Raw genomic sequence first — 24,552 nt, 5'->3', positions numbered from 1 at the left:
TTTTGGTTGGTTATAGTTGTTAGGGAAATACATAAATGCAGCGTAAGCATCATAAACCTTTTCTATAATTTTATGTTATGTTAAAAGAGTTCAAAATTGTTACTCATGGAACTTGTTTTAACGGGGGGTTGAATCTTTGCATTGCTCAAATGTCTAGTCTCTAGTCCGTCCACCGACCGGACACATAAGAGCACATGAACGTAAAGGTTTTTACATGAAAAATGTTCTCTCTCGCAAAAATCCTTTTTTTTTTTTTTTTTTTTTTTTTTTTTTTTTAAAAAGAATGGGGCAAGACTATTTACAAAGCCGATTTTGGACCCAAAAGGTTCTAGCTTTTTAAGAGGTCTAAAACTACCCAATTGAATTAATCCATTAGTCATATATTAATGAATTAATTCAATATCAATAACTACTTATCAATTTCTTTTAAAACTACCTCTCTACATTAACACAAACAAAAAGGTGCGACTTCTTACGTTCAGAATCAAACTAGCAACTAGCAATATTTAATAACTTATTATTAAATAGTTTGTATTATAAGTCATGAGTGACAACTGCAGTATGTCAGTCTACTTAATTGACAATGAAAGAGATTATAATGAATATTTCTGTTATAAATATCATGTAATAATATTCTTTCACACAACACTTGTTTTAACATATAGAGATCATGGTCAAAACAATCATTATTGTGTGGATCATGGTCTACACAAGTTGTATAGACCATATTTTGTATGCTGTAAAATAATGTATATTCAGTACAAAAATAATGTACATTATATTCAGGGGATGTACATTATTTTTGTACTGAGTGTACATTATATTGTATAATGTACATACAATACAAAAATTGTATAATGTACATTATTTTTATACTGAGTGTACATTTTCCTGGTCAAACTTGGTTAAATCCATAACTATTCTACATGGCAGTAAATCAATAACCTCACAGTGATTTTTTTTTTTTTTTTTTTTTTTGTGGATATACTCAGGATTTCCACCGTCGGACACAGTAATTAATTTTCTCGTTGAATTGTAGACATATTTTCTCGGTGAGACAGTTGGCCTAGAGATTTACTCAATTCTCAAAACTAAGAATCGAACCCTTGACTGTGAGATAGCATCACAGAGACGATCGCGAGCTTGCAACAACATTCAACGTCGTTTTGTTAATACGTACCTATAGGGCCAATACTTATACAAAATAATAGAGAATGTAATGTTATATACTCATAATTAGAGTTCTCAAGCCTCAAGGTGTGTTATGATCCCAACAAGTGAGTGAAGAAGGAATCGAAGAAGGAAGCATAAACGACGTTGCATGAATAAGGAAACGGTTGGGCAGTTAAGCGAAAGGCCAGAACGACGACGTTCCATTACGTGGCAATTAGATTAGCTGTGTCATACGACGTCGTTTGACGATGTGGTTTAGTTAGGCAGTTGGGTATTAAAGCTGTTAGTTCGAACTGTAATGGCATCAAAACTCTAATGCAAAATTCAGAATTCTTCTCACCTCTTACCTCTTCTACTCTCTTCTTCCCTAAATTCTCTAAAAAAAAAAAAAAAAAAAAAAAAAAAACCCCTAGAATCATTACATTTGGTATCAGAGCCCTCAAATGGAGGCACGATTGAATCAATTGGAACTCGTGGTGGCCGATTTGAGCCTCCAAATGGATTCGCAGCAGAAATCAACTTAGGAGTTAGTGGAGAAACTGGTTGCTCAGATGGATAACAAGATGAACGACTGGAAGAACGAAATAGTGGAAACACTCCGATTGAACCGGCCACCACCACCACTGATGAACCTCACTCCAGGCGAATCTTCTGTTAATGGAGTCAAACAGGAAGTTCCGGCCAGCTCACTGCAAGGCCAAGTGGCACAGTCCAGAAGAGCGGGGAAAAGTCTAGCAACCTCAGTACCAATAGCTGGAATGGATGGATATGATGACGAAGTGAAGCTGGAAGGATCTAATATGGCCAGAAGGGAGCAGTTCGCCATGATCCGGAGGCATGAACCGGGCTCTCCTATGATGAGGTACCGGTACGATTTTCCCCCTTTTTGATTATGAACAGCCACGATTGTGGATTAGTAGATGCGAGAGATTCCTTCTGATGTCACATATCCCTAAAATCGAAGTTATGCATGTGCTCTATGTCAATTTAACTGGTAGAGTGGGGCTGTGGTATGAAGGGTATCTGACTGGAATTAAAGGTCCTTTTATGTGGTCACACTTTGCTGAGGCCCTATGTAGAAGGTTTGGAGAGGATAGTGGAGCAGTTATGGAAGATTTCACTATCCTTAGACAAACAGGAGGAGTTTTAGACTTCACAGACATGTTTGAGGAGTTGAGAAGCCAGCTTGTCCAAAAACACCCCACACTCACTGACTTGTACTTCCTGGAAGCCTACATTGCTAGACTTAAACCAAACCTCAGATGTTTTGTGAAAACCATACAACCAAAAACCCTAGCAGATGCCATGTGGTTTGCGAAACAGTTTGAGAAGGGGTTGTAATCCAATGAACCACCAAAACCATCCTACCATTACAACACCAAGCCAACAACAACATTACCACCCCCCAAACCATACACTTCTAACCTTAAACCTACAAATTCCCTGGGATCTACAGCCTCCAATAGCCTGAGTACTACTGCTAAGATGCCTGAAGCAGCTAAACTCAAGTCACAGTTGAGAGAACAGAATAAATGTATTAGATGCTTTGAACTTTGGCAACCTGGCCATAGGTGCAAGGGTTCCACCCTCCGTGTTATTGAGGAAGGGGAATTTCATGATGCCCCTGAGGAGTTATTGGCAGAAGGACAGGAACAAGGGCATATAGGTACTCAAGAACAAGCTGAGGTCTCACTTTATGCCATGATTGAGGGGAAGGAATGAACACCATTAAGCTGTTGGGATCCATACACAAACAAACAGTGGTCATTCTTGTGGATAGTGGAAGTACACATAGCTTCCTAGATCCCAAGCTCCTCACTCAATTAAGGATAGAACCAGAAAGAACTCAGGTCCTTAATGTGACAGTAGCTAATGGAGAACAAATGAGATCTGATACCATTTGTAAGAAATTGAGATGGCAAATTCAAAAGGAAGTCTTTGAAAAGGACTTCAGATTGTTAAAGCTGGGAGGGTGTGACATGGTTCTTGGAATGGACTGGATAGACCAGTTTGCCCCTATACAATTACACACTAGGCCCCTGGGCATATCATTCCGTAAAGAAGGAAGGAGAGTGTTGCTGAAAGGATTAACCAGGAAGCCTCATAATTTGCAGGCAGCAACTAAAAGGGACCTCAAGAAATGGCAACATTGTGGAGTACAAGGATTCCTTGTGCATTGTGAAGGGGTTAGCAGAAGAGAAGTTGAAAGCAGAACCAGTACATGTTATAAGGTGGAAGTTCAAACAGAATTCACAGAACTGACTGCAATACTGGATGAGTTCAATGAATTGTTTGATGAACCACAGGCATTACCCCCTAGAAGGGCTTATGATCATGCAATCCCCTTGATCCCCCCTTGATCCCAGGAGCACAGCCAGTAAACATCAAACCATACAGATACTCTTTTGACCAAAAGAATGTGATAGAAAAGATGGTGGAAGAAATGCTAGAAGCTGGGGTGATCACTGAGAGTGTATCATCCTTTTCATCTCCTGTTCTGCTAGTGCCCAAGAAGGATGGGACTTGGAGATTTTGTGTGGATTATAGGGCCTTAAATAACATCACTGTGAAGAACAAGTACCATATCCCAGTAGTAGAGGATCATTTTTCTGAGTTAGCAGGCTCTAAATATTTCTCTAATCTAGATCTGAGAGCAGGATATCACCAGGTGAGAATGAAGGAAAGAGAAGAACACAAAATTGCTTTTAAAACTCACCAAGACTTGTATGAGTTTAGGGTCATGCCTTTTGGCCATACCAATGCCCCAGCTACATTCCAAGCTCTAATGAACCACTTATTCAAACCATTACTGAGAAAATTTGTCTTAGTCTTTTTTTGATGATATTTTGATTTACAGTCCAGGACTGAATGAGCACTGGAACAATCTGAGGGAAGTGTTAAGTCTAATGAGAGCACACAAACTGCTAGCCAAGCTTAGCAAATGCTTTTTTGCAAAGAAAGAAGTGGAGTATTTGGGGCATGTTATATCAGAAAAAAGGAGTACACACAGATCCTTCCAAGCTTAAGGCTGTTGCAGATTGGCCAAAGCCTGTCTCTATCAAGGGGCTAAGGGGTTTTCTAGGCCTAACTGGGTACTATAGAAGATTCATCAAATCATATGGGGTGATTAGTAGGCCACTGACAAATATGCTAAAAAAGAATTCTTACCACTGGAATGAAGAGGCTGAATCTTCCTTTGAGAGGCTTAAACAAGCCTTATGCTCAGCTCCAGTCTTGGCCCTACCTAATTTTCAAAAGCCTTTTACAATTGAAGCTGGTGCTTGCAGTAAGGGAATGGGGGCAGTAATGATCCAAGAGGGTAAACCAGTGGCATATTTCAGCAAGGCATTTGGAGAGAAACACTTAGGGCTGTCTATATATGAGAAAGAGTATATGTCAATCACTAATGCAGTGGAGAAATGGAAGCCATACCTATTGGGCAGACATTTCATTATCAAGACTGACCACCATAGTCTCAAATTCCTACTGGATCAGAAAATCACAACTGCCACTCAGCAAAGGGGACTAGCTAAACTCTTGGAACTGCATTATACTATCCAGTATAAGAAAGGCATTGAAAATTGTATTGCAGATGCCTTGTCCAGGAGAGAAACTGATCAAGAGTGGGAAGTCAACAACATTGGGCCTAAGCTTAACTCAGTGTTTACAATTAGACCCCAGTGGATGGAGGAAGTGTTTGACAGCTATGAAGATGATGATTGGGCCCAAAGACAATTAACAACAACCTTGATCACTCCTGGAACTGATCCTAGGATCACTATTGTTGATGGCTTAATCAGATTTAAACAGAGGCTATACATTGGCAGTAAAGGAGAATTGAGATCTAAGCTAGTGTCTCAGATGCATAATTCCCCTCTAGGAGGACACTCTGGCCAGCAAGGTACATATCAAAGATTGAGGGCCTTATTCTATTGGCAGAAAATGAAGGTGACAGTCAAAGAACTGGTGGAAAGATGTGATACTTGTCAAAGGTGCAAACCTGAAACTGTGGCTTCCCCTGGCCTATTACAGCCATTGACCATTCCTGAACAAGCTTGGAAAGGCATATCCATGGATTTTATTGAAGGGTTGCCAAAGTCCCAAGGGAAAGAAGTGATCCTGGTGATTGTGGACAGGCTTACTAAGTACAGTCACTTCCTTGCATTAGCTCACCCATATAGTGCTGAGGTGGTAGCCATAACTTTCATGGAAAACATTTACAAATTGCATGGGTTACCTGAGGACATTGTGACTGGCAGGGATGCAATATTTTTGAGCAAATACTGGCAGACTACATTCAAACAATTACAAATTCAATTGAGCATGTACACAACATACCATCCACAATCAGATGGCCAAACTGAAAGGCTTAATAGATGCTTGGAGACCTACTTGAGATGCATGGTATTCAGCAAACCTAAGACTTGGGCTAAGTGGTTATATCTAGCAGAATATTAGTATAATACAAACTTCCATTCTTCATTGCAATGTACTCCCTTTCAAGCACTCTATGGTTACATGCCACCTATGTTAGCCTTAAATACCAGTCAAGGGATAGGAGATGGGGACTGGTTGTCTGAAAGAGAATCAATGCTAGCAGTGCTCAAAGATAACCTTAGAAGAGCCCAGGAGAGAATGAAGCAACAGGCAGATAAAAATAGAAGTGAAAGAAGCCTAGAATTAGGGGATTGGGTGTATCTCAAAGTCCAACCCTATAGGCAAACTACTGTGGCTGTAAGGGCCAACATCAAGCTTACATCTAAATATTATGGCCCCTATTAGGTGATAGAAAAGATAGGAACTGTGGCCTATAAGCTTGCCTTGCCATCCACTGCACAGATCCATCCAGTCTTCTACATTTCACAGCTAAAGATGAAGGTGGGAGGCAATGCAGTGGCTCAGCTAGAGCCCCTTTAACTGGCCAAGAAGGAGAGCTGCTGGTTCATCCAGTTGCAGTCCTTAATAAGAGGCTTGTGAAAAGAAACAATCAAGCTGTGACTCAAATCTTTGTCCAATGGGCGAATTTACCAAAAGAAGCTGCAACATGGGAGGACTTCTATCACATCACTAACCAGTTTCCAACGTTTGATCCTTGGGGACAAGGATCTTTGAATGGGGGAGGCAATGTTATGATCCCAGCAAATGTGTGAAGAAGGAATCGAAGAAGGAAGCAGAAACGACGTCGCGTGAATAAGGAAACGGTTGGGCAGTTAAGCGAAAGGCCAGAACGACGCCGTTCCATTAAGTGACAGTTAGATTAGCTGTGTCCTACGACGTCATTTGACGATGTGGGTTAGTTAGGCAGTTGGGTATTAAAACTATTAGTTCGAACTGTAATGGCATCAAAACTCTAATGCAAAATTCAGAATTCTTCTCACCTCTTACCTCTTCTACTCTCTTCTTTCCTAAATTCTCTAAAAAACCCTAGAATCATTACAAGGTGATCCCGATGAATACTCCAGAATCGCCTAATAAATAATATCACGGACATACCACATACTTTGATAGATCAATATTTGACTATATGTCTATTAAAATAATACTACGAGTCAAGTCAATCAAAATGACATTACTAATCATGCATCACCTTAAACATTTTACCTCCTTTTTATTTTTATATAAATGAAATCAATATACAAAAAAATATATTAGGTTCAAACTTGTGACCTCTCATTAAAAGAATTATAGAGGTGCAATTGAGTTATATGCTATTTGTTTAGTCCATGTTGCCATATGCATTCAAATTTATAATGTAACAATTATGGGACGTTTGGTTCACGGAATGTTAGATTAATGTATTTGGTTTAAAATTAAAGTATGTAAATAAGACAACGATAATAAGACAAATTAATTAAAATGCCAAAAGTCCAAATTAATAATAAGACAAGGGAATGTGAGATTACCTAAGATTTGGAGGGTATCTCACGTTTTCTTCCAATAGCTAAAAACTTATTAATGTAGAAGTTATGTGACATTCTTTAAGAAAATTATATAATCTGAATTAAACATGGGAATCTTATGATTGTGGAGTGATGAAACGGCAAATTATGTCATAGACCCCTTGGCAAAGGCGTTTACGCCAAGAATATAAATATGAGCGACCAATAGGCTACGGCAAATTATGCTGTGAGCACGTGCCCACCTTGCAAGGTGCGCACGGTTCCACATCCATTATTTTTATACTGTAGATTCATAATGTATATACTGTAGATTCTAATTGTTGAATTCTGTTTTTACAAATCAGAGAACTATATGTTCATAATTTGATAACTATACAGTTTAGAAATTATGAATTTACAATACAGAAATTATGAATCTACAGTACAGATATTATGAATCTACAGTATAGAAATTATGAATCTACTGTATAGAAATTATGAATTTACTGTATTTAAATTATGAATCTACGGTTTAAAAATTATGAATCTAAAGTATAAATTTTATGAATCTACAATATAGAAATTATAAATCTACATTATAAAATTATAGCTATGGAATAGTGCTCACCTTGCAAGGTGGTACATGCTCACATCATAACGTTCCTAGGCTCACTGGGTAGTTCATTCCCCAAGATCCAAAAATTATGTTGTGGCCCGTTGGTCCATTTTAGGGAACGTTATGCTGTGAAATTGTGCCCACCTTGTAAGGTGGGCACGGTTTTATATCCATAATTTCTATACTGTAGATTTATAATTTCTATACTGTAAATTCATAAAATCTATACTTTAGATTCATAATTTCTAAACCGTAGATTAATAATTTAGAAATATAATTTTTGAAACACAAAATCCTATTAATTGGCGCGATCCATGCTTCCTCTTGTTGTCACTTCCCCCATAAATGAATTCTTGATTTGATCTAGTCCCCTGGTGTGCTTAAGTGTAATTTTAGTGCCTTGACACAGTGTACCTTCAAGAACAGAATCAAATCCTCCTTCCCCAAAAGACAATGATAATAGGCATAGTTTCTCATCTATGTTGAATATATACTGTAAATTAGGTGTATCGTTTCATCAATGCCCAATGTGTGTTCTAATTAATTGACCAAAGTTCATGTTAAATTTTATTTGTATTTTTTAATACACTGTATTCTAACATATTCATAGTATATGTTTAACAATTATGTTAATTTTGATTGGGATGAGGTTCGAATCTAAGACCTTATAGAAAAAATCAATGAGTAAGTTAACAATAATAAATAGTTAACTGAATATTCCGTTAATAAAATTTACATTAACAGAATGCATGTATATTTAGAAAAAGTAAATGATATACAAGGACGGAGCTAGGATTTCGTTTGAGTGGGGGCGAAGAAACAAAGACAACATTAATAAATTTAGACATACTCACTGCCTCACAAGCATACAATCCTCAAATTCATTGTCTAAATTGAGACACTGTTTAAAGAATCCTCATATTAAAACATACCCACTGTTCAATCTATACTATATATAATAACAAAATCCTGGAATTTTAACTTCCCGCCAATTCTTAAAAAATCTCTCTTCCCAATAAAATATATTGATTTCTTCTTTCCCATTTGTACAATAATTCTAGGTTAAAGTTCTATTCTAAAATTTTAAAATAGTGTAATACAATTCCCTTTGTACATCTACACTATATATAATAACAAAATCCTGGAATTTTAACTTCCCGACCAATTCCTAAAAAATCTATCTTCCCAATAAAATATATTGATTTTTACTTTCCCATTCATACAATAATTCTGGGTTAAAGTTGTGATGTGTAAAAAGTTCGGCAAGGCATAACTTTTGACTCGGTTGTCCGTTTTGGACAAATGTTTTTTTGAAATCGCGTATTTTTTCGAGATCTTTCCACCGCAAACTGCCGTAGGCGGTTTGGCCCACCAATTTCTAAAAAAATGGTTTATTAAATTGTTTCTAAGAAAAAACTATGAGAACTTTATGTTTTATTAATGAATTTTTAAATTTTTTAATTAAAAAATTGTCCCGTGCATTATTTGATAATCTCTCTTTATAATTGGTCAAATTATTTAATTATGGTAAATTAGGGAATAATTAATGATGGTAATATAAATCCTAGAAGAATATTAGAATTGAAGAATATTTAATTATTGTTATATTATTATTGTGACTCACGGAATACAATACAAGAATATTTAATTATGATTATATTATTATTGTGTGCCTCACGGCCATTATAAACTAACAAAACTTGAAAAGAAACTAATAATAATAATAATAATAATAATAATATAAGTGGTAAAAATAATATTTAAAAGTAATTAAGTGTTAATAATAATAGTAAGAATATTAACGTAAGAATTATAACATAGAATAAATCATAATAATTAATAACTATAGTCTAGGATTAAATTTGAAATTGTCAAGAAAGATAAGCGACCTCTGGTGAAATTAACTCTTTATTAATTTAAATATTCTTAATATATTACAATAATTCCATTCCGTGCATCGCACGAGTGAAAATACTAATTTGTTTAAATATTGTCTCACACTCTCACCCCACAATCCTCATTAGAATTTAGTTATTTAGAAATACTCACTGCTCATTGCTCATATTCATATAAATTGATAAAACTAAAACAAATTATGACACTCTTTAAACAAATTGAGTTGAAACAGTGCTCATATTCATGTATAAAAAGCACATTCATAAACCGAACAAATTCACATTCAAAAATTGAACAAATTGAGTTGAACCACTACTCTGTCTACTCACATTCATCAACAAATTGAACAAAGAACATACAAAAAGCACATACATATGTTATAGGAAATTAGGGCAAAAATAAAATTAGACAAATTAGGGCAAAAATACAAACCTAAGTCATGAGAGGAGACGAGAGGCAGTGTTCCTGTTGTCCTGCTAACCGGTAAGGCAGCGCGCCGGCGATCGGTCACCGGTGTGGCGGTGTTCCGTGTTTGGTGACAATTGGCAAGGTGTGAGCGTGCGGCACAAACAGGGACAGAGTGACAGAGCTACGGAGGACTCCTGAGTCCTGAGAGGAGACGAGAGGCTGAGAGGGGAAGTAGCCAGAAGCCGGTAATTTCGATAGGCGGTAGCGAGACTGCGAGAGAGTCAGAGAGGCGAGAGGTCTGCGGTGAAAAAAGTGAAATAATGAAAAATTTTAAAAAATTATATATATAATACAGCCGCAAAACGCTGTCGATTTGGGGCTGTATAATTTTTGGCAGTGAGGGCAGTTGCCCCCAGGCCAGCTCCGTCTCTGATGATATAATAGAGGGTAAAATTGAACAAATAATAAAAAATATTAAAATTAAAATAATATAAACAATTCATTTCAACAAACAATTACACCAACATATTTTATTTCCCGTTAGGGGCTTAACTTTATTGACTCTTATTAAGTTTGTGTATGTATTGTATATAGTATATGTAGATAGATGTGTCTATAATTACTTTGGAATGTACTTTTAATTTATTTATAAGTACATAAATTGTTAACTACAAAAACAGATGGTGTACATGGTATAATTTGCTGTAGGATGCACTCAAGAGGGCAAATTATATCGTGCACCTCGGTGCATGCATAATGGATTGTGCACCGAGCTTCTAAACGACATCGTTTTGTTTAATTAAAAGAAACGGCACCCGTTTCGCGCCGTTTCACACCATTCCGCAAAAAGTAACTCTGTTATTCAATTTCATTTTGTATACACTGCAGTTTCATTTCAACACAACTACGGTTTCATTTTGATATAACTACAGTTTCATTCGATATTTATACACTCAAATATGTGAAAAATTGTTATTTAATTTTATTTTATATACACTATAGTTTCATTAAAACACAACTACATTATTATTTCGATATAACTACAGTTTCATTGCACAATATATACTCAAATATGTGAAATGTTATTCGGTTTCATTTTATATACACTGCAGTTTCATTTCAACACAACTACAGTTCCATTTCAATTCAATTGCAGTTTTATTTGGTAATATAAAAAAAATACGTAAGACAGTGTCAGTTTAGATACACTGTAATTTTAGTTGATAATTAATACACCAAACATGCGCGCTCAATTAACTGTAACGACACGTTGTTTCTTTACTTAAAGAAACGGTGCCGCTTTTGAACCACGTGCCACAATTGTTATTGCATGGACCATGGTCCAAAACGGCGCCTCCCTCCACTTACGGAGAGACGCCGCCGTTAGATCTTTAATTTATTTATTTTTTTCTAATTGTTATTGTATTACCAGAGATGTGCCCGCACTTCACCTTCTTTCTCGCGTTCTTCATTCTCTGCCATTTTCGTCTCCAGAGCTTCGTCGTCTCCAACGCTTCGTCGTCTCTCCTGCTGAAACGAAGAAAAGCTTCATTGCTACAAAGATTCGTAAGGTATTATTCCTACTAGAGCTTCAAACAAGAATGTATATTATTTCTGGATTCTACCTAGGGTTTATGCATTTATACCTTTATAGTGGCTTCTCTGCATTTTTTTTTTTTTTGGATTTTTTGTTGGTGAATCAATTCATAGAACATGCAACATTTTCTACCAAAGGTTTTTGTTGAATTTTCTGAGTTTATTTTTATGTGATTTTAGGAGGCAAAACACCCAGAAATTAAAAAGCACAATAATATTTCCAATTTAGATGCTTGATATGTTGAATGTTACATGTAATGTAGCAATTCTAGAATATCTAAATCATAAGAAAACTTGTGAGGAATTGAAGATTGGGTGTTGGACAGGTAGGTCCTCATAGCCCTCAGGCAATCCTAGTTCTCTATTCCGGTTGATGGTTTTCGAAATCTGAGCTGTGTATAAGTGTGATGTGAGTATAGTCGCCTTCACGCCATGCCTAGAAAACTGCTTGGCTATGTCCACCATTAGTGCCATGCGGCCTGGAGCTATCATAGGCAAAAAGTATACATAGAGAGGGGAAGATTGAGTTTCTATTTTGTTAAGTTTTTTTGTGTTGTTTGAGAAGCTTTACTATTTCTAAGTATGGTAAAATCAAGAATTGGGTGTCCTGGGAACTAATGGGGGTTAGAATTTTCCTAATGTATAAAAAGTATCAGAACATTGGGCATGGTTATAATAATGTGTGAAAACCACCCAAGTTGTCATTGCTGATTGATATATATAGCTTCCATTTTTTGGGTGTTATCAATTCTGAGTTTATATAATAATGTTTGATGTTTTGGAGTGATGCATTTTATTCTTAAATATTATGATCTTTATGTTTAAAATTGGTTGTTGAGTTGATTATTGAGTTTGAATACAATCAGTTGGTGCAATTTAGCAGTCCACTGAAAGGCATAGGCCATCATTTAGTTCTTTGTCCATAATTTGCTGAAAATGTACATTATTTTTTCTCCTAGTGTACATTATTTTTTTCCCTAGTGTACATTATTTTACAGTGCTTGTGTTTAAATGCAACAAAATTAAAATTTCATTCAATCTAAAAATGTACATTATTTTTGTCATTAGTGTACATTATTTTTTCCCCTAGTGTACATTATTTTACAGTGTTGGTGTTTAACTTCATCAGAATGAAAATTTCATTTATGTAGAGTATTCTAACCTGTTAGTCACAGCAAAAGATGACTTCAAACAAAGATACTAAGCAACCAAAGAGAAAGTATCAAAGGAAGAGAGCTAGAGCAATATATAATGAACGAACATCACAAGAGGCCAAGAGCAGCAGTAGCATCTCGAGAAAAACAACCTTAACACTAGAATGTCGCCTATCGAATTCTTACGGTTGATGGAGAAACTAACAGATGAGCAAAGAAAAGCGATAGAAGATATTGGATTTGGATCACTACTACAGTAAAAATTGTCATGCTGGGATACATAATTGTGTGCATATCTGGTGAACAGATTTGATATATATGTGCAGGCCATTTTTCTAAGATCCTTGAAAGCAAAGTATGCATCATGCACAATAATGCTGCCAATATAATCAATGAGGAGAAAGATGAAGTGCTGAAGAAAGCAAGAGAAATATATGTTTCAAAATGACATTGAATGTTCAGTAGATTTGAGTAGGTACTATGCTTTAAATTCAAAGCTTAACATTTGTAATATTTTAATGTCATTAATCATATTATATTTTGCAAAATTTAGATATAAAAAAATTTAATATCTAAAGTAATTAACCACATCATCAAAAATTTAAAGGGAATGCAAAGTTATCAAAAACCTAATGCATTACTTAGCTTTTATGTATATATATAAAAAAAATATACTACATAAATAAAATTTTTATTCTGATACACATAAACACCAACACTGTAAAATAATGTACACTAAGGGCAAAAATAATGTACACTAAGGACAAAAATAATGTACGTTTTCAAATTGAATGAAATTTTAATTCTGGTGAAGTTAAACACCAACAGTGTAAAATAATGTACACTAAGGGCAAAAATAATGTACACTAAGGACAAAAATAATGTACATTTTCAGATTGAATGAAATTTTAATTCTGATGAAGTTAAACACAAATACTGTAAAATAATGTACATTAGGGGCAAAAATAATGTATACTTAGGACAAAAATAATGTACATTTTCATATTGAATGAATTTTAATTCTAATGAAGTTAAACACCAACAGTGTAAAATAATGTACAGTAGGGACAAAAATAATGTACACTGAGGATAAAAATAATGTACATTTGCATATTGAATGAAATTTTAATTCTGATGCACTTAAAAACTAACACTGGAAAATAATGTACACTAGGAGAAAAAATAATGTACACTAAGGACAAAAATAATGTACATTTTCAGCAAATTATGGCAAAGAACTAAATGGTGGCATAGGCCTTTCAGTGGACTACTAAATTGCACCAACTGATTGTATTCAAACTCAATAATCAACTCAACAACCAATTTTAAACATAAAGATAGATCATAATATTTAAGAAAAAGTGAATCACTCCAAAACATCAAACATGGAATTCTAAATCAAGTCTATATCCTGCAAAATTCTATTACAACTACAGTCAATTATCATTTGAAATATTTTGAGATCCAGACCTAACACAAACTAACTTTGAACTACTACTACCACTTGAATGAACAAGATATCCACTCCCGACAATCCCATAAACAACCTGTTGAACTGAAGATTGGACTGCAGCCTTTGTGTTTCGAAGTCTTCTAAACTAATAGGACCAACATCAGCTTCAATATTGCTTCTAAAATCATCAAAACCTGCCTCACAAACTTGACAAGCTTTGCAGTTATCTTGACTTGAAATAACTAATCTTTGGAACTTCCTACCCATTTGTATAACCCAAACTGAAGATGCAACCGTACACATATTTGAACCGGATGAAATATCCATTATCCTATCTTCAACAACTCATTTTGTCCACCTTCAACATATATATTGGTCAGGTATTGTTCCAACGCAGTTAATGTTGAGAATACGTAGACAATGTGAGCATAAGATTCCCATCTCAGAAAAAAACTTACAACTATAGCAAATGTTCATATCCTTGAGGTTAAAGCAAACCTCATGCCGAATAATGTCAATATCCGGGCGCCAAACATGATATTTCAACTTGTCCCCACTGCTCACCACTATCTCTTAACTGAAAATTACAAAAAAAACACAACTATAACCAAATGGAAATACAACTATAACAAAATGACCAAAATGCACTACATTAATGAAATTTTTCATTCGGATGCACATAAACACCAACAGTTTAAAATAATGTACACTAAAGGCAAAAATAATGTACCCTAAGGACAAAAATAATGTACATTTTCAGATTGAATGAAATTTTAATTCTGTTGCATTTAAACACCAGCACCGTAAAATAATGTATACTAGGGAAACAAATAATGTACACTAAGAACAAAAATAATGTATATTTTCAGATGACTTGTCTCTTTTAGTGTGAGCATGGAATCAGATTCAGAACATTACTTTCCTCTTTTTTTCTTTGTTTTTTTTTTTTTTTTTTTTTTTGTTGTTTTAAATCTCCTTGTTTTCATTTAGAAACATAATCAAATTCAATGTCGCATTCAAAATACTAGATCACCTGTCAAGCACTAATTGCTTAGTCTAGTATTAGACAGAATGCACATAAACAATCAATAAGAAATGCAAAATCTATAAATTATTGACTTTTGAATTTATTTTATCTTATACATTACTAGTGAACACCATACCAAACCAAGTTCCAACAAAATCTATTTGACTCTATCTATTTCAAGCAAACTGCGGTTCCAAATTCTATGAATCATGTGACATCAATTGAAAGGTAATGGAAATTATGCATGAAAATAATGTACATTATTTGTATAATGTACATTATGAACACATATAATGTACAGTATGCAAACGACTAAACAAACCCTAATCACACCACATTCACTGCAATACACGAATCACAAACCTGGATGTGTATGACTAAGATCAACACCAATTGGATAAATTGAATCAACATCAACCAAAGCATTCAAATCACCTACGATACATTAAAAAAAATATACACAATGAATAAAAAGAAAAATAAAAAACGAAGCATAAATTGCATAAAAAATGGTGTAAAAACCTGCAATATTGTCTTCCAAATCAATCGCATCTACTATGTTGTTCGTATCACCAATACTATCCATGATCCGAGATGAGTATTCAATAGCATTACCAAATCGGATGAAGAAACAAATTGCGCAGTTCGAATCAAATCGAGGAGAGAAACAATGAAAACCGCGAAGAAATCGCAAATGGTTGAGTCACAGAAAGAAAGAAGAAACGCAGAAGGAAGAAACGGCTGATTTGACGCCATTAACAAGCAAGCTGCGATTTTTTTTTTTATTAAGGCAAAACTACGTCGTTTTGATGCTTGGTTCACACAAATTGTGTGGACCATGGTCCATCCAATAATTTGCCCACGTGCCACAAAGCCGGTATAATTGCTGACTCAAGGGCTGAAAGCCTGAAATTTTATGGCCCGCAATTTTGACGGGCCTCAACGGCAGTTACAGGCTGCGAAGGGAAGTCTTAACCAATTAACCCTAAAATAGTCTAATAAACTCCCTCTTTCACCCTCTTTGTGGCGCAACCTTCTGATTTGAGGAACACCGTCGGCTCGTCGTGACTCCGTATGAATTCTATATTTCTTTATACTCCGCATCAATGAATTTTGAATTCTGTTACTTCTCTATACTCTGTATGAATTCTGCACGCTCCATTCCAGTTGTTCTTCGTCATCTTCTATGGTCAAAAATCAAAATACAACTTCTGGACATATTTGATATATAGTTTACTTTGCTTTAATGTCAGAGTATATCATTCATAATAAGCTAAATGGACTTAACTTCATGTTCACTTTGTTAAGTTAAATGAGCGTCAATCTCATTTGTAAATTTATAATAAGCTTGAATATAATACTATATTACTATTGATCATTGCTAGGAAAGAACAATATGAAAGTTCATTAGTATAATTTTTCCCTTTTAATATGGAAACAGAGTTCACTGCCTATATATATAAAACAACTATACTAGTAATTAGTATGTTAGTCATGTTAAGTATGTTAGTTTGTTATTTGATATATTTAGAAGAATTGGATTGTATGGGGATTTTCTATGTATTAATTGACCAAATTGTGACTTGTAATTTGTATTCTGTTTGTGTAGGCATGTTGCTTACTTTCAAAATTTGTTTAATTTGGTATTTTAGCTCTTTAATTGTTTGAGAATGATGTTTTAAGCTTTTAAATTGGTATAATTTTATATATAATATATACTCAAACCAGGGGACGGGATTCCCAGAAGAAATTCCCCCGGGGATGTTGGGGTTGGGGACATATACCTCTCTCTTAAATGAGAATACAAAACATGCATCCATTATGTTTGCAACCCAATTGTCAGAATAAATTTCCATATTGTATTGAACTGTATCATAAATTAATCAAAATATGGGCTAACCTTTAAATTCCTAACCAATGGTTTGATTTTTTTAAGAACAATTTTAAATTATTAAATTGTAATTGTTTGAATTTTTGGAATCTTGAGAAAATTAAAATCATTAAAATTTTAATACGGAGTATTAAAATAAATCAACATTTGTTGAACAATTCAATACAGTGATTTAAGAAATTTTGCTATTATTTTCAAGTCCACAAATTCTATACTCCTTGCTACAGCTAAAACTTTTCTCTGAAGCTCTGTGTTTATTTTCTAGGGTTTTACTCTTCCACATCAATTCACTCTTCCCAGGATACAAGTATACACTCCATTTTGCCACTTTTGGTGAACCATTCTTTGTTCCTCCAGACCTCCACACATAATGGCATCTACTAATTCCCCTACTGCCATGGAAAAAGAGCAGGTATTGTTTCGATTTGGTATCTGTAACATACTGCTTGTGATTGTGATCAATGCTTGGTTTTCAGCTGTTTGTGGATATCGATATACATGACGCTTCCCATTCATTAATTTGATTGTTTGGGGAGAATTTCAATTTGTGTGTGTGTGTTTTTCCTGATTTTTTCCCCCTCTTATTGAGTGCAGATATTTGGGATGGCTGAGAAAGAGATGGAGTACAGGGTGGAATTGTTTAACAAGTAGGTATTTTGCAGCATTTTAATGGACTTTGAAACCCCACTGTTCAGTGGCTTGCACCAATCAGTTTCATCTACCAAGAGTAAAACATTGTAATCAAATGAACTGAAACTGATACTACGATCTTCTCACTCCTTTTTCTAAATTTACAGCTGATACAAACTCTATTAATTTGTGGTAAATGGTCATGTGTTTAGAATATTACTTAAAACAGAAGTCAAGGGGTGATGTGGTCTTGCACTCCTTTCCTATTGGAAAACAATGATGTGGAGATCCACTGCTTTTTCATGGCTTCACATGATACCTTAAGAATGCAATTTTTTTTTTTTTTTTTTTTTGGGAAAATGCTACTGTGATTCAGAATTTATCTAATCCTTTTATTCATCTTTTGGTTTCCTTCAGGCTTACCCATACATGTTTCAAAAAGTGCATTGAGAACAAGTATGTTTGTTTTGATACATTTTACTTGTAGCCTTATCACTTTGTTTCATGAATAGCTTGAGAAACTGATCTTGAATTGCTTCTCAGGTATAAAGAATCTGAGTTGAACATGGGTGAAAATAGTTGCATTGACCGCTGTGTTTCTAAATACTGGCAGGTGAGTTTTCCACTTTGCATTTAACCCTAACATAGGATCAATGGTTGAGTCAGTGCTAGTTAATATACCCATTATAATTTTTTTTTGGGGGGCTCACACATGTCTGCTTTACATGTACTTTAATTTCCATTCTTAAACAGAAATCTTCACTCTAATCAGACATGATAAAATGTAATATGTTAATTGCCATTAATCAGTCGCTAGATAAACCTTATATATATTTTTTAATTTTATTATATTTTTGTGACATGTTTAATGTGTCTTAAGTTCCAATATATATATATATATATATATATATATATATATATATATATATATATATATATATATATATATATATATATATATATATATTGGTTGGCACAATCTAGTTATGATCATACACTTTAATGCTATTTCCATATTCCCTTAATAGAAGACTTTCACCAAATATCAGATGAAATTACAGGTCATGTGGGATAATGATGTTATAATCCGAGTTTCTTGCCTCCGTGATTAGGCACCATCACAATATGTTTCCTAGGCTAGAGAAGTCTCAAAATGTTTAAAGAACAAAATTAAGTCTCCTAGTCCAAGGCGGCTTTGAAATGCTTAGAACTCACATTTCTAAGTTTTCTAACCATTTGAGTGTTTTTCTTAAAACAATTTTTATGGATCTTTGGAGTTTTAGTTACTGCACTACCAATGGCATAATTTACTCACATGGCTGCCCGCATTCCTGTTTAGTGCTTTTTCTGTTTTCCATTTTTAATTTTTTTCCCCCTTTTTCCATAGTTTTCTAATTTTTCTTTTTTCCATTAGAAAATTGATAGAAAAAAACAAAAAACGTGTTTATCAACATTTAGTTTCCATATTGTTTTTGAAATGAAAAAATATGAAGTTATTTAAACCTACGTGTTTATTGATTGATTTTCTTCATTTAAATCTACAAATAATGCTAGTGGTAGTTGACAATAATTCGAGTAGTGTAGTTATGTGTGTGCATTGGATTGAGTAGGTTATATCTATTTTTTTTTTTATATTCAAAATTTTGAGTGCTATTTTCCGAGCTTTAATTCGGACAATAGGAATACTATCCATGGATGACAACGAATAAAATAATATCGTGTGCCCGACCTCTAGAACCCTAATATGGCTGGTTTGAATAGTTGATAGTTGGGTTTTAAACGGTTTAGGTAGTAGTGAAATCCCCATATCTGATTGTGTGTGGGTGCGTGTATAATAGGTTTCGGGATGATTTTGAGTACTATGTATGTAGTGTCAATTGGGTTTGGAATGGGTATTTCTAATATTCATTCTTATGTAGTTCTAAATGTATTCGGATTCACATTTGAAAATGACTAAATAGATGAGTACTTGCGTATTGTCATCCCTAATAACGTGGATAGAGTAAAAAACAAAAGATAATATTATATGTAGTCATATTAGTGGATATATAGATAGTATGGATAGTGGTGGTGATAGGAGGATAAGTAGATAAGTAGGTAATATGGTAGGTAGGTGATGGTAGAGGTATATAGGTAGTTGGTTAGATGATGACTAGATTAATAAGTGATGTGAAAGTTTGTAGCTAATAATAATAGCGATTATTGATAGAGTTCTGTGTTTTTGTATTTGCAAAATTTAGAAAACAAGAACTCAAATCTGTTTTTCAAATCCTTTGTTAAATTGAAAAAAAAAAAAAGGAAAAACAGTTTTCCAGATGGAAAAATGGGAACCAGTGCTAAAAACACAAATTTTATTTTGTTTTTCATTTTCCAGAAATCTCATTTTTTTTTTTCCAGAAACTAAACGCAACCCTAAATGTTTTCTGCAGGTGACTAATCTAGTTGGACAACTTCTTGGTAGTGGTCGCCCTCCCATGTAAGAGTTTGGTTCAACATCTCTCGATGGATGCTAAGAAGAAGAAAATAAGTACAACTGCGTTTTTTCCCCACCCCCCCATCTATTTTGGCATTTAGAAAACAACACTATAATTTGCATCAACTTGAGAAAACCCCTTGCTATTCTTTTATGCCTTCATGTTTACTGACAGCAAGATGCAACTTATAACAGTTTCTCAATCACCGAATTAGTAAAATGAGGTTTTGTCGGAGTGGTTGAGTAGAATAAGTGATTGATTTTGTAGACCAAAACAGAAAAATATATAGCTATGGACTAAAGTAGTGAAGCAAATGGATTTCTTTGGCTTCTCATGAAGAAAGTGAATTGTATTGTTAAAAAAATTCTCTACTTTTAGATGATGAGTATAGTTTTAGAGAGTAAAAGTTCAATTACTATCTCTCTACTTGCAAAATTTATGTGATAAATTCAAGGTGTGAGGCAAATCTCATTGTAACATGTAAATCAAATCTTTAACTTACAGCAAATGAAAGCAGTCTTCCAAAAGAGAGATATATATATAGATAGCAATATAATAAATTCAAGAATAAATATAAAGAAAATGCAAGTGTGAACTGCTTCTAATTCTTGTTCCTTTTGGCTTCCAAGTTGGTGGCTTCTTTTAGTATCTCCTGGGCATCATTCTCCATCCCCAGGCTGAACAGTGCAGTTGCCTGAAGATAGAATGCAGTGGGCCATTCCGGCGAAACTACTTGAGCCTGCAGTGCATCCCCCAGAGCTTCTTGTGCCATCTCGCTCATCAGGTAACACAAGCATCGCCTCGCGTAAACAGTGGGCGACACCATACTTCCCCCCTCGATGAACTGCACGAACACAATTCTCTCCTCATCAATACGAGCAGCTAAGGCTAAGGTTGTCTTTAAACAAGTATGTAGTGGCCGCATTAATTGAGTTACCTGCGAGTAACAATCAATGGCGGTTGCAAAATCCTTGGCCCGGAAGGCTGAGTCGCCTTGCTTCTTGGAATTCAGGGTCTCTTGCATCTGGTCTGTCCATACTTGGAACGATAGCTGCAATGCATTAGGATCAAGCGTTTACCACTGCGTTAAAAGCTATAGCTCACAGCAAATATGCAACTTTATTTCTATATATACTGCCACTACATTTTCGAGAAATAGAGTGCTGGATTTGACCATTCACCGGCCTCCGCCCAAGAATATATTCATTCTTCTGCAACAATAGTATGGTATGCAAAGTGCTTATGAAATCATTTCAAGGAGGGTTGACAATGATATCAAAGTAGGTCCGGTCCCATGGAAAATGGTATTAGGTGGTGCAACAGGGAAAAGCTAGGTGACAGCTTTCATGGCTGATCAAAGAGTAATGTCAAAGGTTGAGAAACATAATCATCACTCATATATATCATCATATCAACAATACATATCCCATTATTTCCCGGGATTTCTTTTCTTAATTTTTGGGAAATGTCCCCTCCCCCAAATCCTTCCCACACTCATTCTATAATGCACCACATGGGTATAACCCGAGAAATGGAAATTTGGAGAAACAAAAGTAAATTTAAATACGCTTTTCTAATTTGAAATAAAGAAGGAAAACTGGAGAATTGAAGTAAACACTGTTAGATCGACTGACATGTACTCAGAAGAACAATCTAATTGCTATGTGTGATCTATATGGTGGTGTTTTAATAAAAACAAACCTCATTGGCAATTCCTTCATCATCCTTGTATCCCGTCTTCTCCAATATTTCATGAAACGCGGTAAGATCCACTCTCAAGCATGCTTCGCCCATCGGTGTCAACAACAATGGCTGCGATGGACTTGCGGTTCCATGAGGGATACCCAACAGAACATATGATGGCACCTGTAGATAGTACATTACACTATGAGGCTTTAGAAATCAACATACTAAATTAACAGTTTTGAAAGTCGTGGATTGAAATTAACAAGACCCCAATAGTCGTAGGACCAAAAGTGAAATTAACTCTTATGAATATTAAGCTTTAAATTTATGAACATGTAGTGTCTAGTGTCTGAACATTGTAAACCTGGCCTTGAGTTTACCTCCGTTTCCTTTTGGAGAGGCATAAGAGACTCAACAAGAGACTTTGCGTTTGGCCTTTCACGTGCTTCGTATTGCAAACAACGCGTGGCCAAACGAACTAGCTGAGTTCCATCGTCATTAGAGAAATGACCCTCCAAACAAGAATCCATTAGCATAAGGAAATTCTTGCCCCGGATTAAATCTAGTGCCTGCAAGAGGATACAAAGAAGAACGGTTTCTCAGATTCGGGCATAAAGCAACATTGAAGCAATATATGAGTTCTCATTATCACATTGAATAGAGTGGTCAAGGATTTACATGGCTTGGGGGAATATGTTTGCCACTCAGAAGGTCCAACAACATAGTCCCAAAGCTATACACCACACTTTCAGGTGTCACTCTTCCTGTCACTCATATGCATAATTAATCTCAACATTAGCCTAAATTTTCACCCAAGAAAAAAAAACTTTATAAGGTTAACCGAGAAATGATTACTGACCTGTCCTCATGTACTCTGGTGGGGTGAAAGCGAGGTTTGTACTATAACTCTTTCCATCTCTGCTATTCTTCATTAGACCGAAGCAAGAGAGCCTGGGATTACCATCCTGCAGAAAACTAAGTGAAATGAGAGACACGTCCAAATTACTAATAACTTCCAATTATAGATACATTGGTGCGGATAGAGCCAAATTCACCTGATCAAACAAGACTCTGTAAGCATTCAGATCATGATATATCGCCCGACCCTTGCTACTGCAGTACTCCAAAGCTTGTGCTAAGTAAAACGCCACCCTCAACCTCATCGCCCATTTCATCGGCTGGCTCTCCCCTATGCCAATGCAGTCATGGGGCTAACATCAGTAAAATGTGATCCTAGACTTGGCAATAAGATGATCAAAATCTATTGGTCTTGTAAACAAGACATCACTACAACTCTTATAAATTTTGGACAAAATCACCATGATCAAGAACCGTGGCAAAGAATATTGCATGATTGGGGTTAACCCCAGCCAGCAAGATGGCTAAAGATACAAACTTGTAACCACAAGGTCATGAGTTCAAAGCCCAACCCTCTTGATTTGAGCAGATCAGCTATGGGCAACCTAGGCTGGTTTACCTGGTCACAAGGCGGGATTTACCCCGTGCTGCGGGTTTTCCTTGTCACCCCTAGAAAGAATATTATATGATCTAATGGAAAAACCCACCTCACAGATTATGAGTCTTCATGAGGTAATTCCAATTATCAACATTAACATAACAAAAAGGATCTTTACCAATTGCTAAAGATTTGATGAAAATAGCAAGAAAAAAGAGAAGAACTAACTAACAGTGAAATAAATGCTTTGCAAGGGTCTCATTGGGCATAAACTCAGCCACCAGCAGTCTCTCTTCCCCTTCACAGCAGCACCCAATCAGATTGGCCAATCTTTCACTCCTTAAACTCCCCACTGTCTTGGTCTCATCCTAAACACCAAACATTATCCCACAATCTCATTCAAAATCTTAAAAAGCACAAAACTTTATGATTATATCCAACACCCAAAACCTGATCAGGTCACCACTCACCATGAATTGCCGAGAATCAGGCCAAGCATACTTGTTGAAACGCTTAACCGCTACCCATCGCCCATTTCTGAGCTGCCCCTTGAAGACCACATTGGGAGCTTTCTCTCCGTGCTCAGATACAATGTTGTCCAAACAAAACCCACTGGTCGCCGCTTTCAGCTCCTCGAAACTGAACTCTGTAAAGCTCGGCCACCCATTTTTCTCCCCATTATTCTCTGCAATCCACCAAGGTTACTCACCCATCACCTTATCGACAACAAAAATAGAAACATAAAACGTCAAATGTTTGTACCAAGATCCGAGGAGTCGAGAAGGGAAGGCTTGAGGTGGGAGTTCCACCAGCAAAAAGAGAACTTTGAGCAGCGGGCACCCATTTTTCTTCGCAAGAATTTCAAGAAAAGGTGATTTTGAAATGGTGATTTGGGATCCAAAGGAATGAGACTTTAAGCAGCGACTTCTCTTTCCTGTTTGCCTTTTTGATCAAGATCATGCAACGCAGACCACTGTGTATATACTGTATTATTATGCTTATAGTATACGTATAGATTGGATGCGCATTCTTTGACTATTTAAACCAAAAAAAAAAAAACATTTATTTTGTTGGTCTATATTCCTTTAAGGTGGTCTGGTCTCACTTTGTCGTGCCTTTTTTGGGTGTTTCAACTCCATCATCATTCCTGTTTTGTGCGTCGCTCTGTCAATTCTATCTCATCATTCCTCTTCCTATTAGTAAAGTGTAGATT

The 24,552-nt window shown here is 35.4% G+C and overlaps 2 protein-coding genes and 1 long non-coding RNA gene across 4 annotated transcripts; 1 reads left to right on the top strand and 2 right to left on the bottom strand.

Annotated features, from left to right (window-relative positions):
• Nucleotides 1-14,141: 14,141 nt before the first annotated feature.
• LOC109157854 lies at nucleotides 14,142-15,922 on the bottom strand. Its single transcript, XR_002050294.1, has 3 exons — nucleotides 15,725-15,922; nucleotides 15,566-15,637; nucleotides 14,142-14,752 (listed from the first exon to the last, which is right to left on the bottom strand). It is a non-coding gene; the product is annotated as an uncharacterized LOC109157854 (long non-coding RNA).
• Nucleotides 15,923-16,143: 221 nt separating this feature from the next.
• LOC109157853 (mitochondrial import inner membrane translocase subunit TIM10) lies at nucleotides 16,144-20,554 on the top strand. 2 transcript variants are annotated; one of them, XM_019305692.1, is made up of 6 exons: nucleotides 16,144-16,274; nucleotides 17,359-17,505; nucleotides 17,688-17,740; nucleotides 18,141-18,179; nucleotides 18,267-18,336; nucleotides 20,153-20,554. In XM_019305692.1, the coding sequence occupies exons 2-6, from the start codon at nucleotides 17,464-17,466 to the stop codon at nucleotides 20,201-20,203; spliced, it is 255 nt and encodes an 84-aa protein (XP_019161237.1). In that variant the 5' UTR covers nucleotides 16,144-16,274; nucleotides 17,359-17,463; the 3' UTR covers nucleotides 20,204-20,554. The 2 variants fall into 2 exon arrangements, with proteins under 2 accessions (XP_019161237.1, XP_019161236.1); XM_019305691.1 differs by lacking the exon at nucleotides 16,144-16,274 and having other exon boundaries at nucleotides 17,300-17,505.
• A 100-nt stretch (nucleotides 20,555-20,654) lies between these two features.
• On the bottom strand, nucleotides 20,655-24,321 carry LOC109157850 (probable serine/threonine-protein kinase At5g41260). The gene is made up of 10 exons (XM_019305687.1): nucleotides 24,102-24,321; nucleotides 23,810-24,024; nucleotides 23,572-23,707; nucleotides 22,939-23,072; nucleotides 22,743-22,848; nucleotides 22,562-22,647; nucleotides 22,264-22,452; nucleotides 21,899-22,063; nucleotides 21,135-21,248; nucleotides 20,655-21,041 (listed from the first exon to the last, which is right to left on the bottom strand). Exons 1-10 carry the CDS (start codon nucleotides 24,181-24,183, stop codon nucleotides 20,799-20,801), a joined length of 1,470 nt encoding a protein of 489 aa, XP_019161232.1. The 5' UTR covers nucleotides 24,184-24,321; the 3' UTR covers nucleotides 20,655-20,798.
• Between the last annotated feature and the right edge of the window lie 231 nt (nucleotides 24,322-24,552).

This window comes from Ipomoea nil, unplaced genomic scaffold (genome assembly GCF_001879475.1).
Source record: "Ipomoea nil cultivar Tokyo-kokei standard unplaced genomic scaffold, Asagao_1.1 scaffold2792, whole genome shotgun sequence".
Classification (NCBI taxonomy): Eukaryota; Viridiplantae; Streptophyta; class Magnoliopsida; order Solanales; family Convolvulaceae; genus Ipomoea; species Ipomoea nil.
The sequence above is the reverse complement of the archived record's forward strand: the minus strand, read 5'-3'. Positions and strand labels throughout refer to the sequence as shown.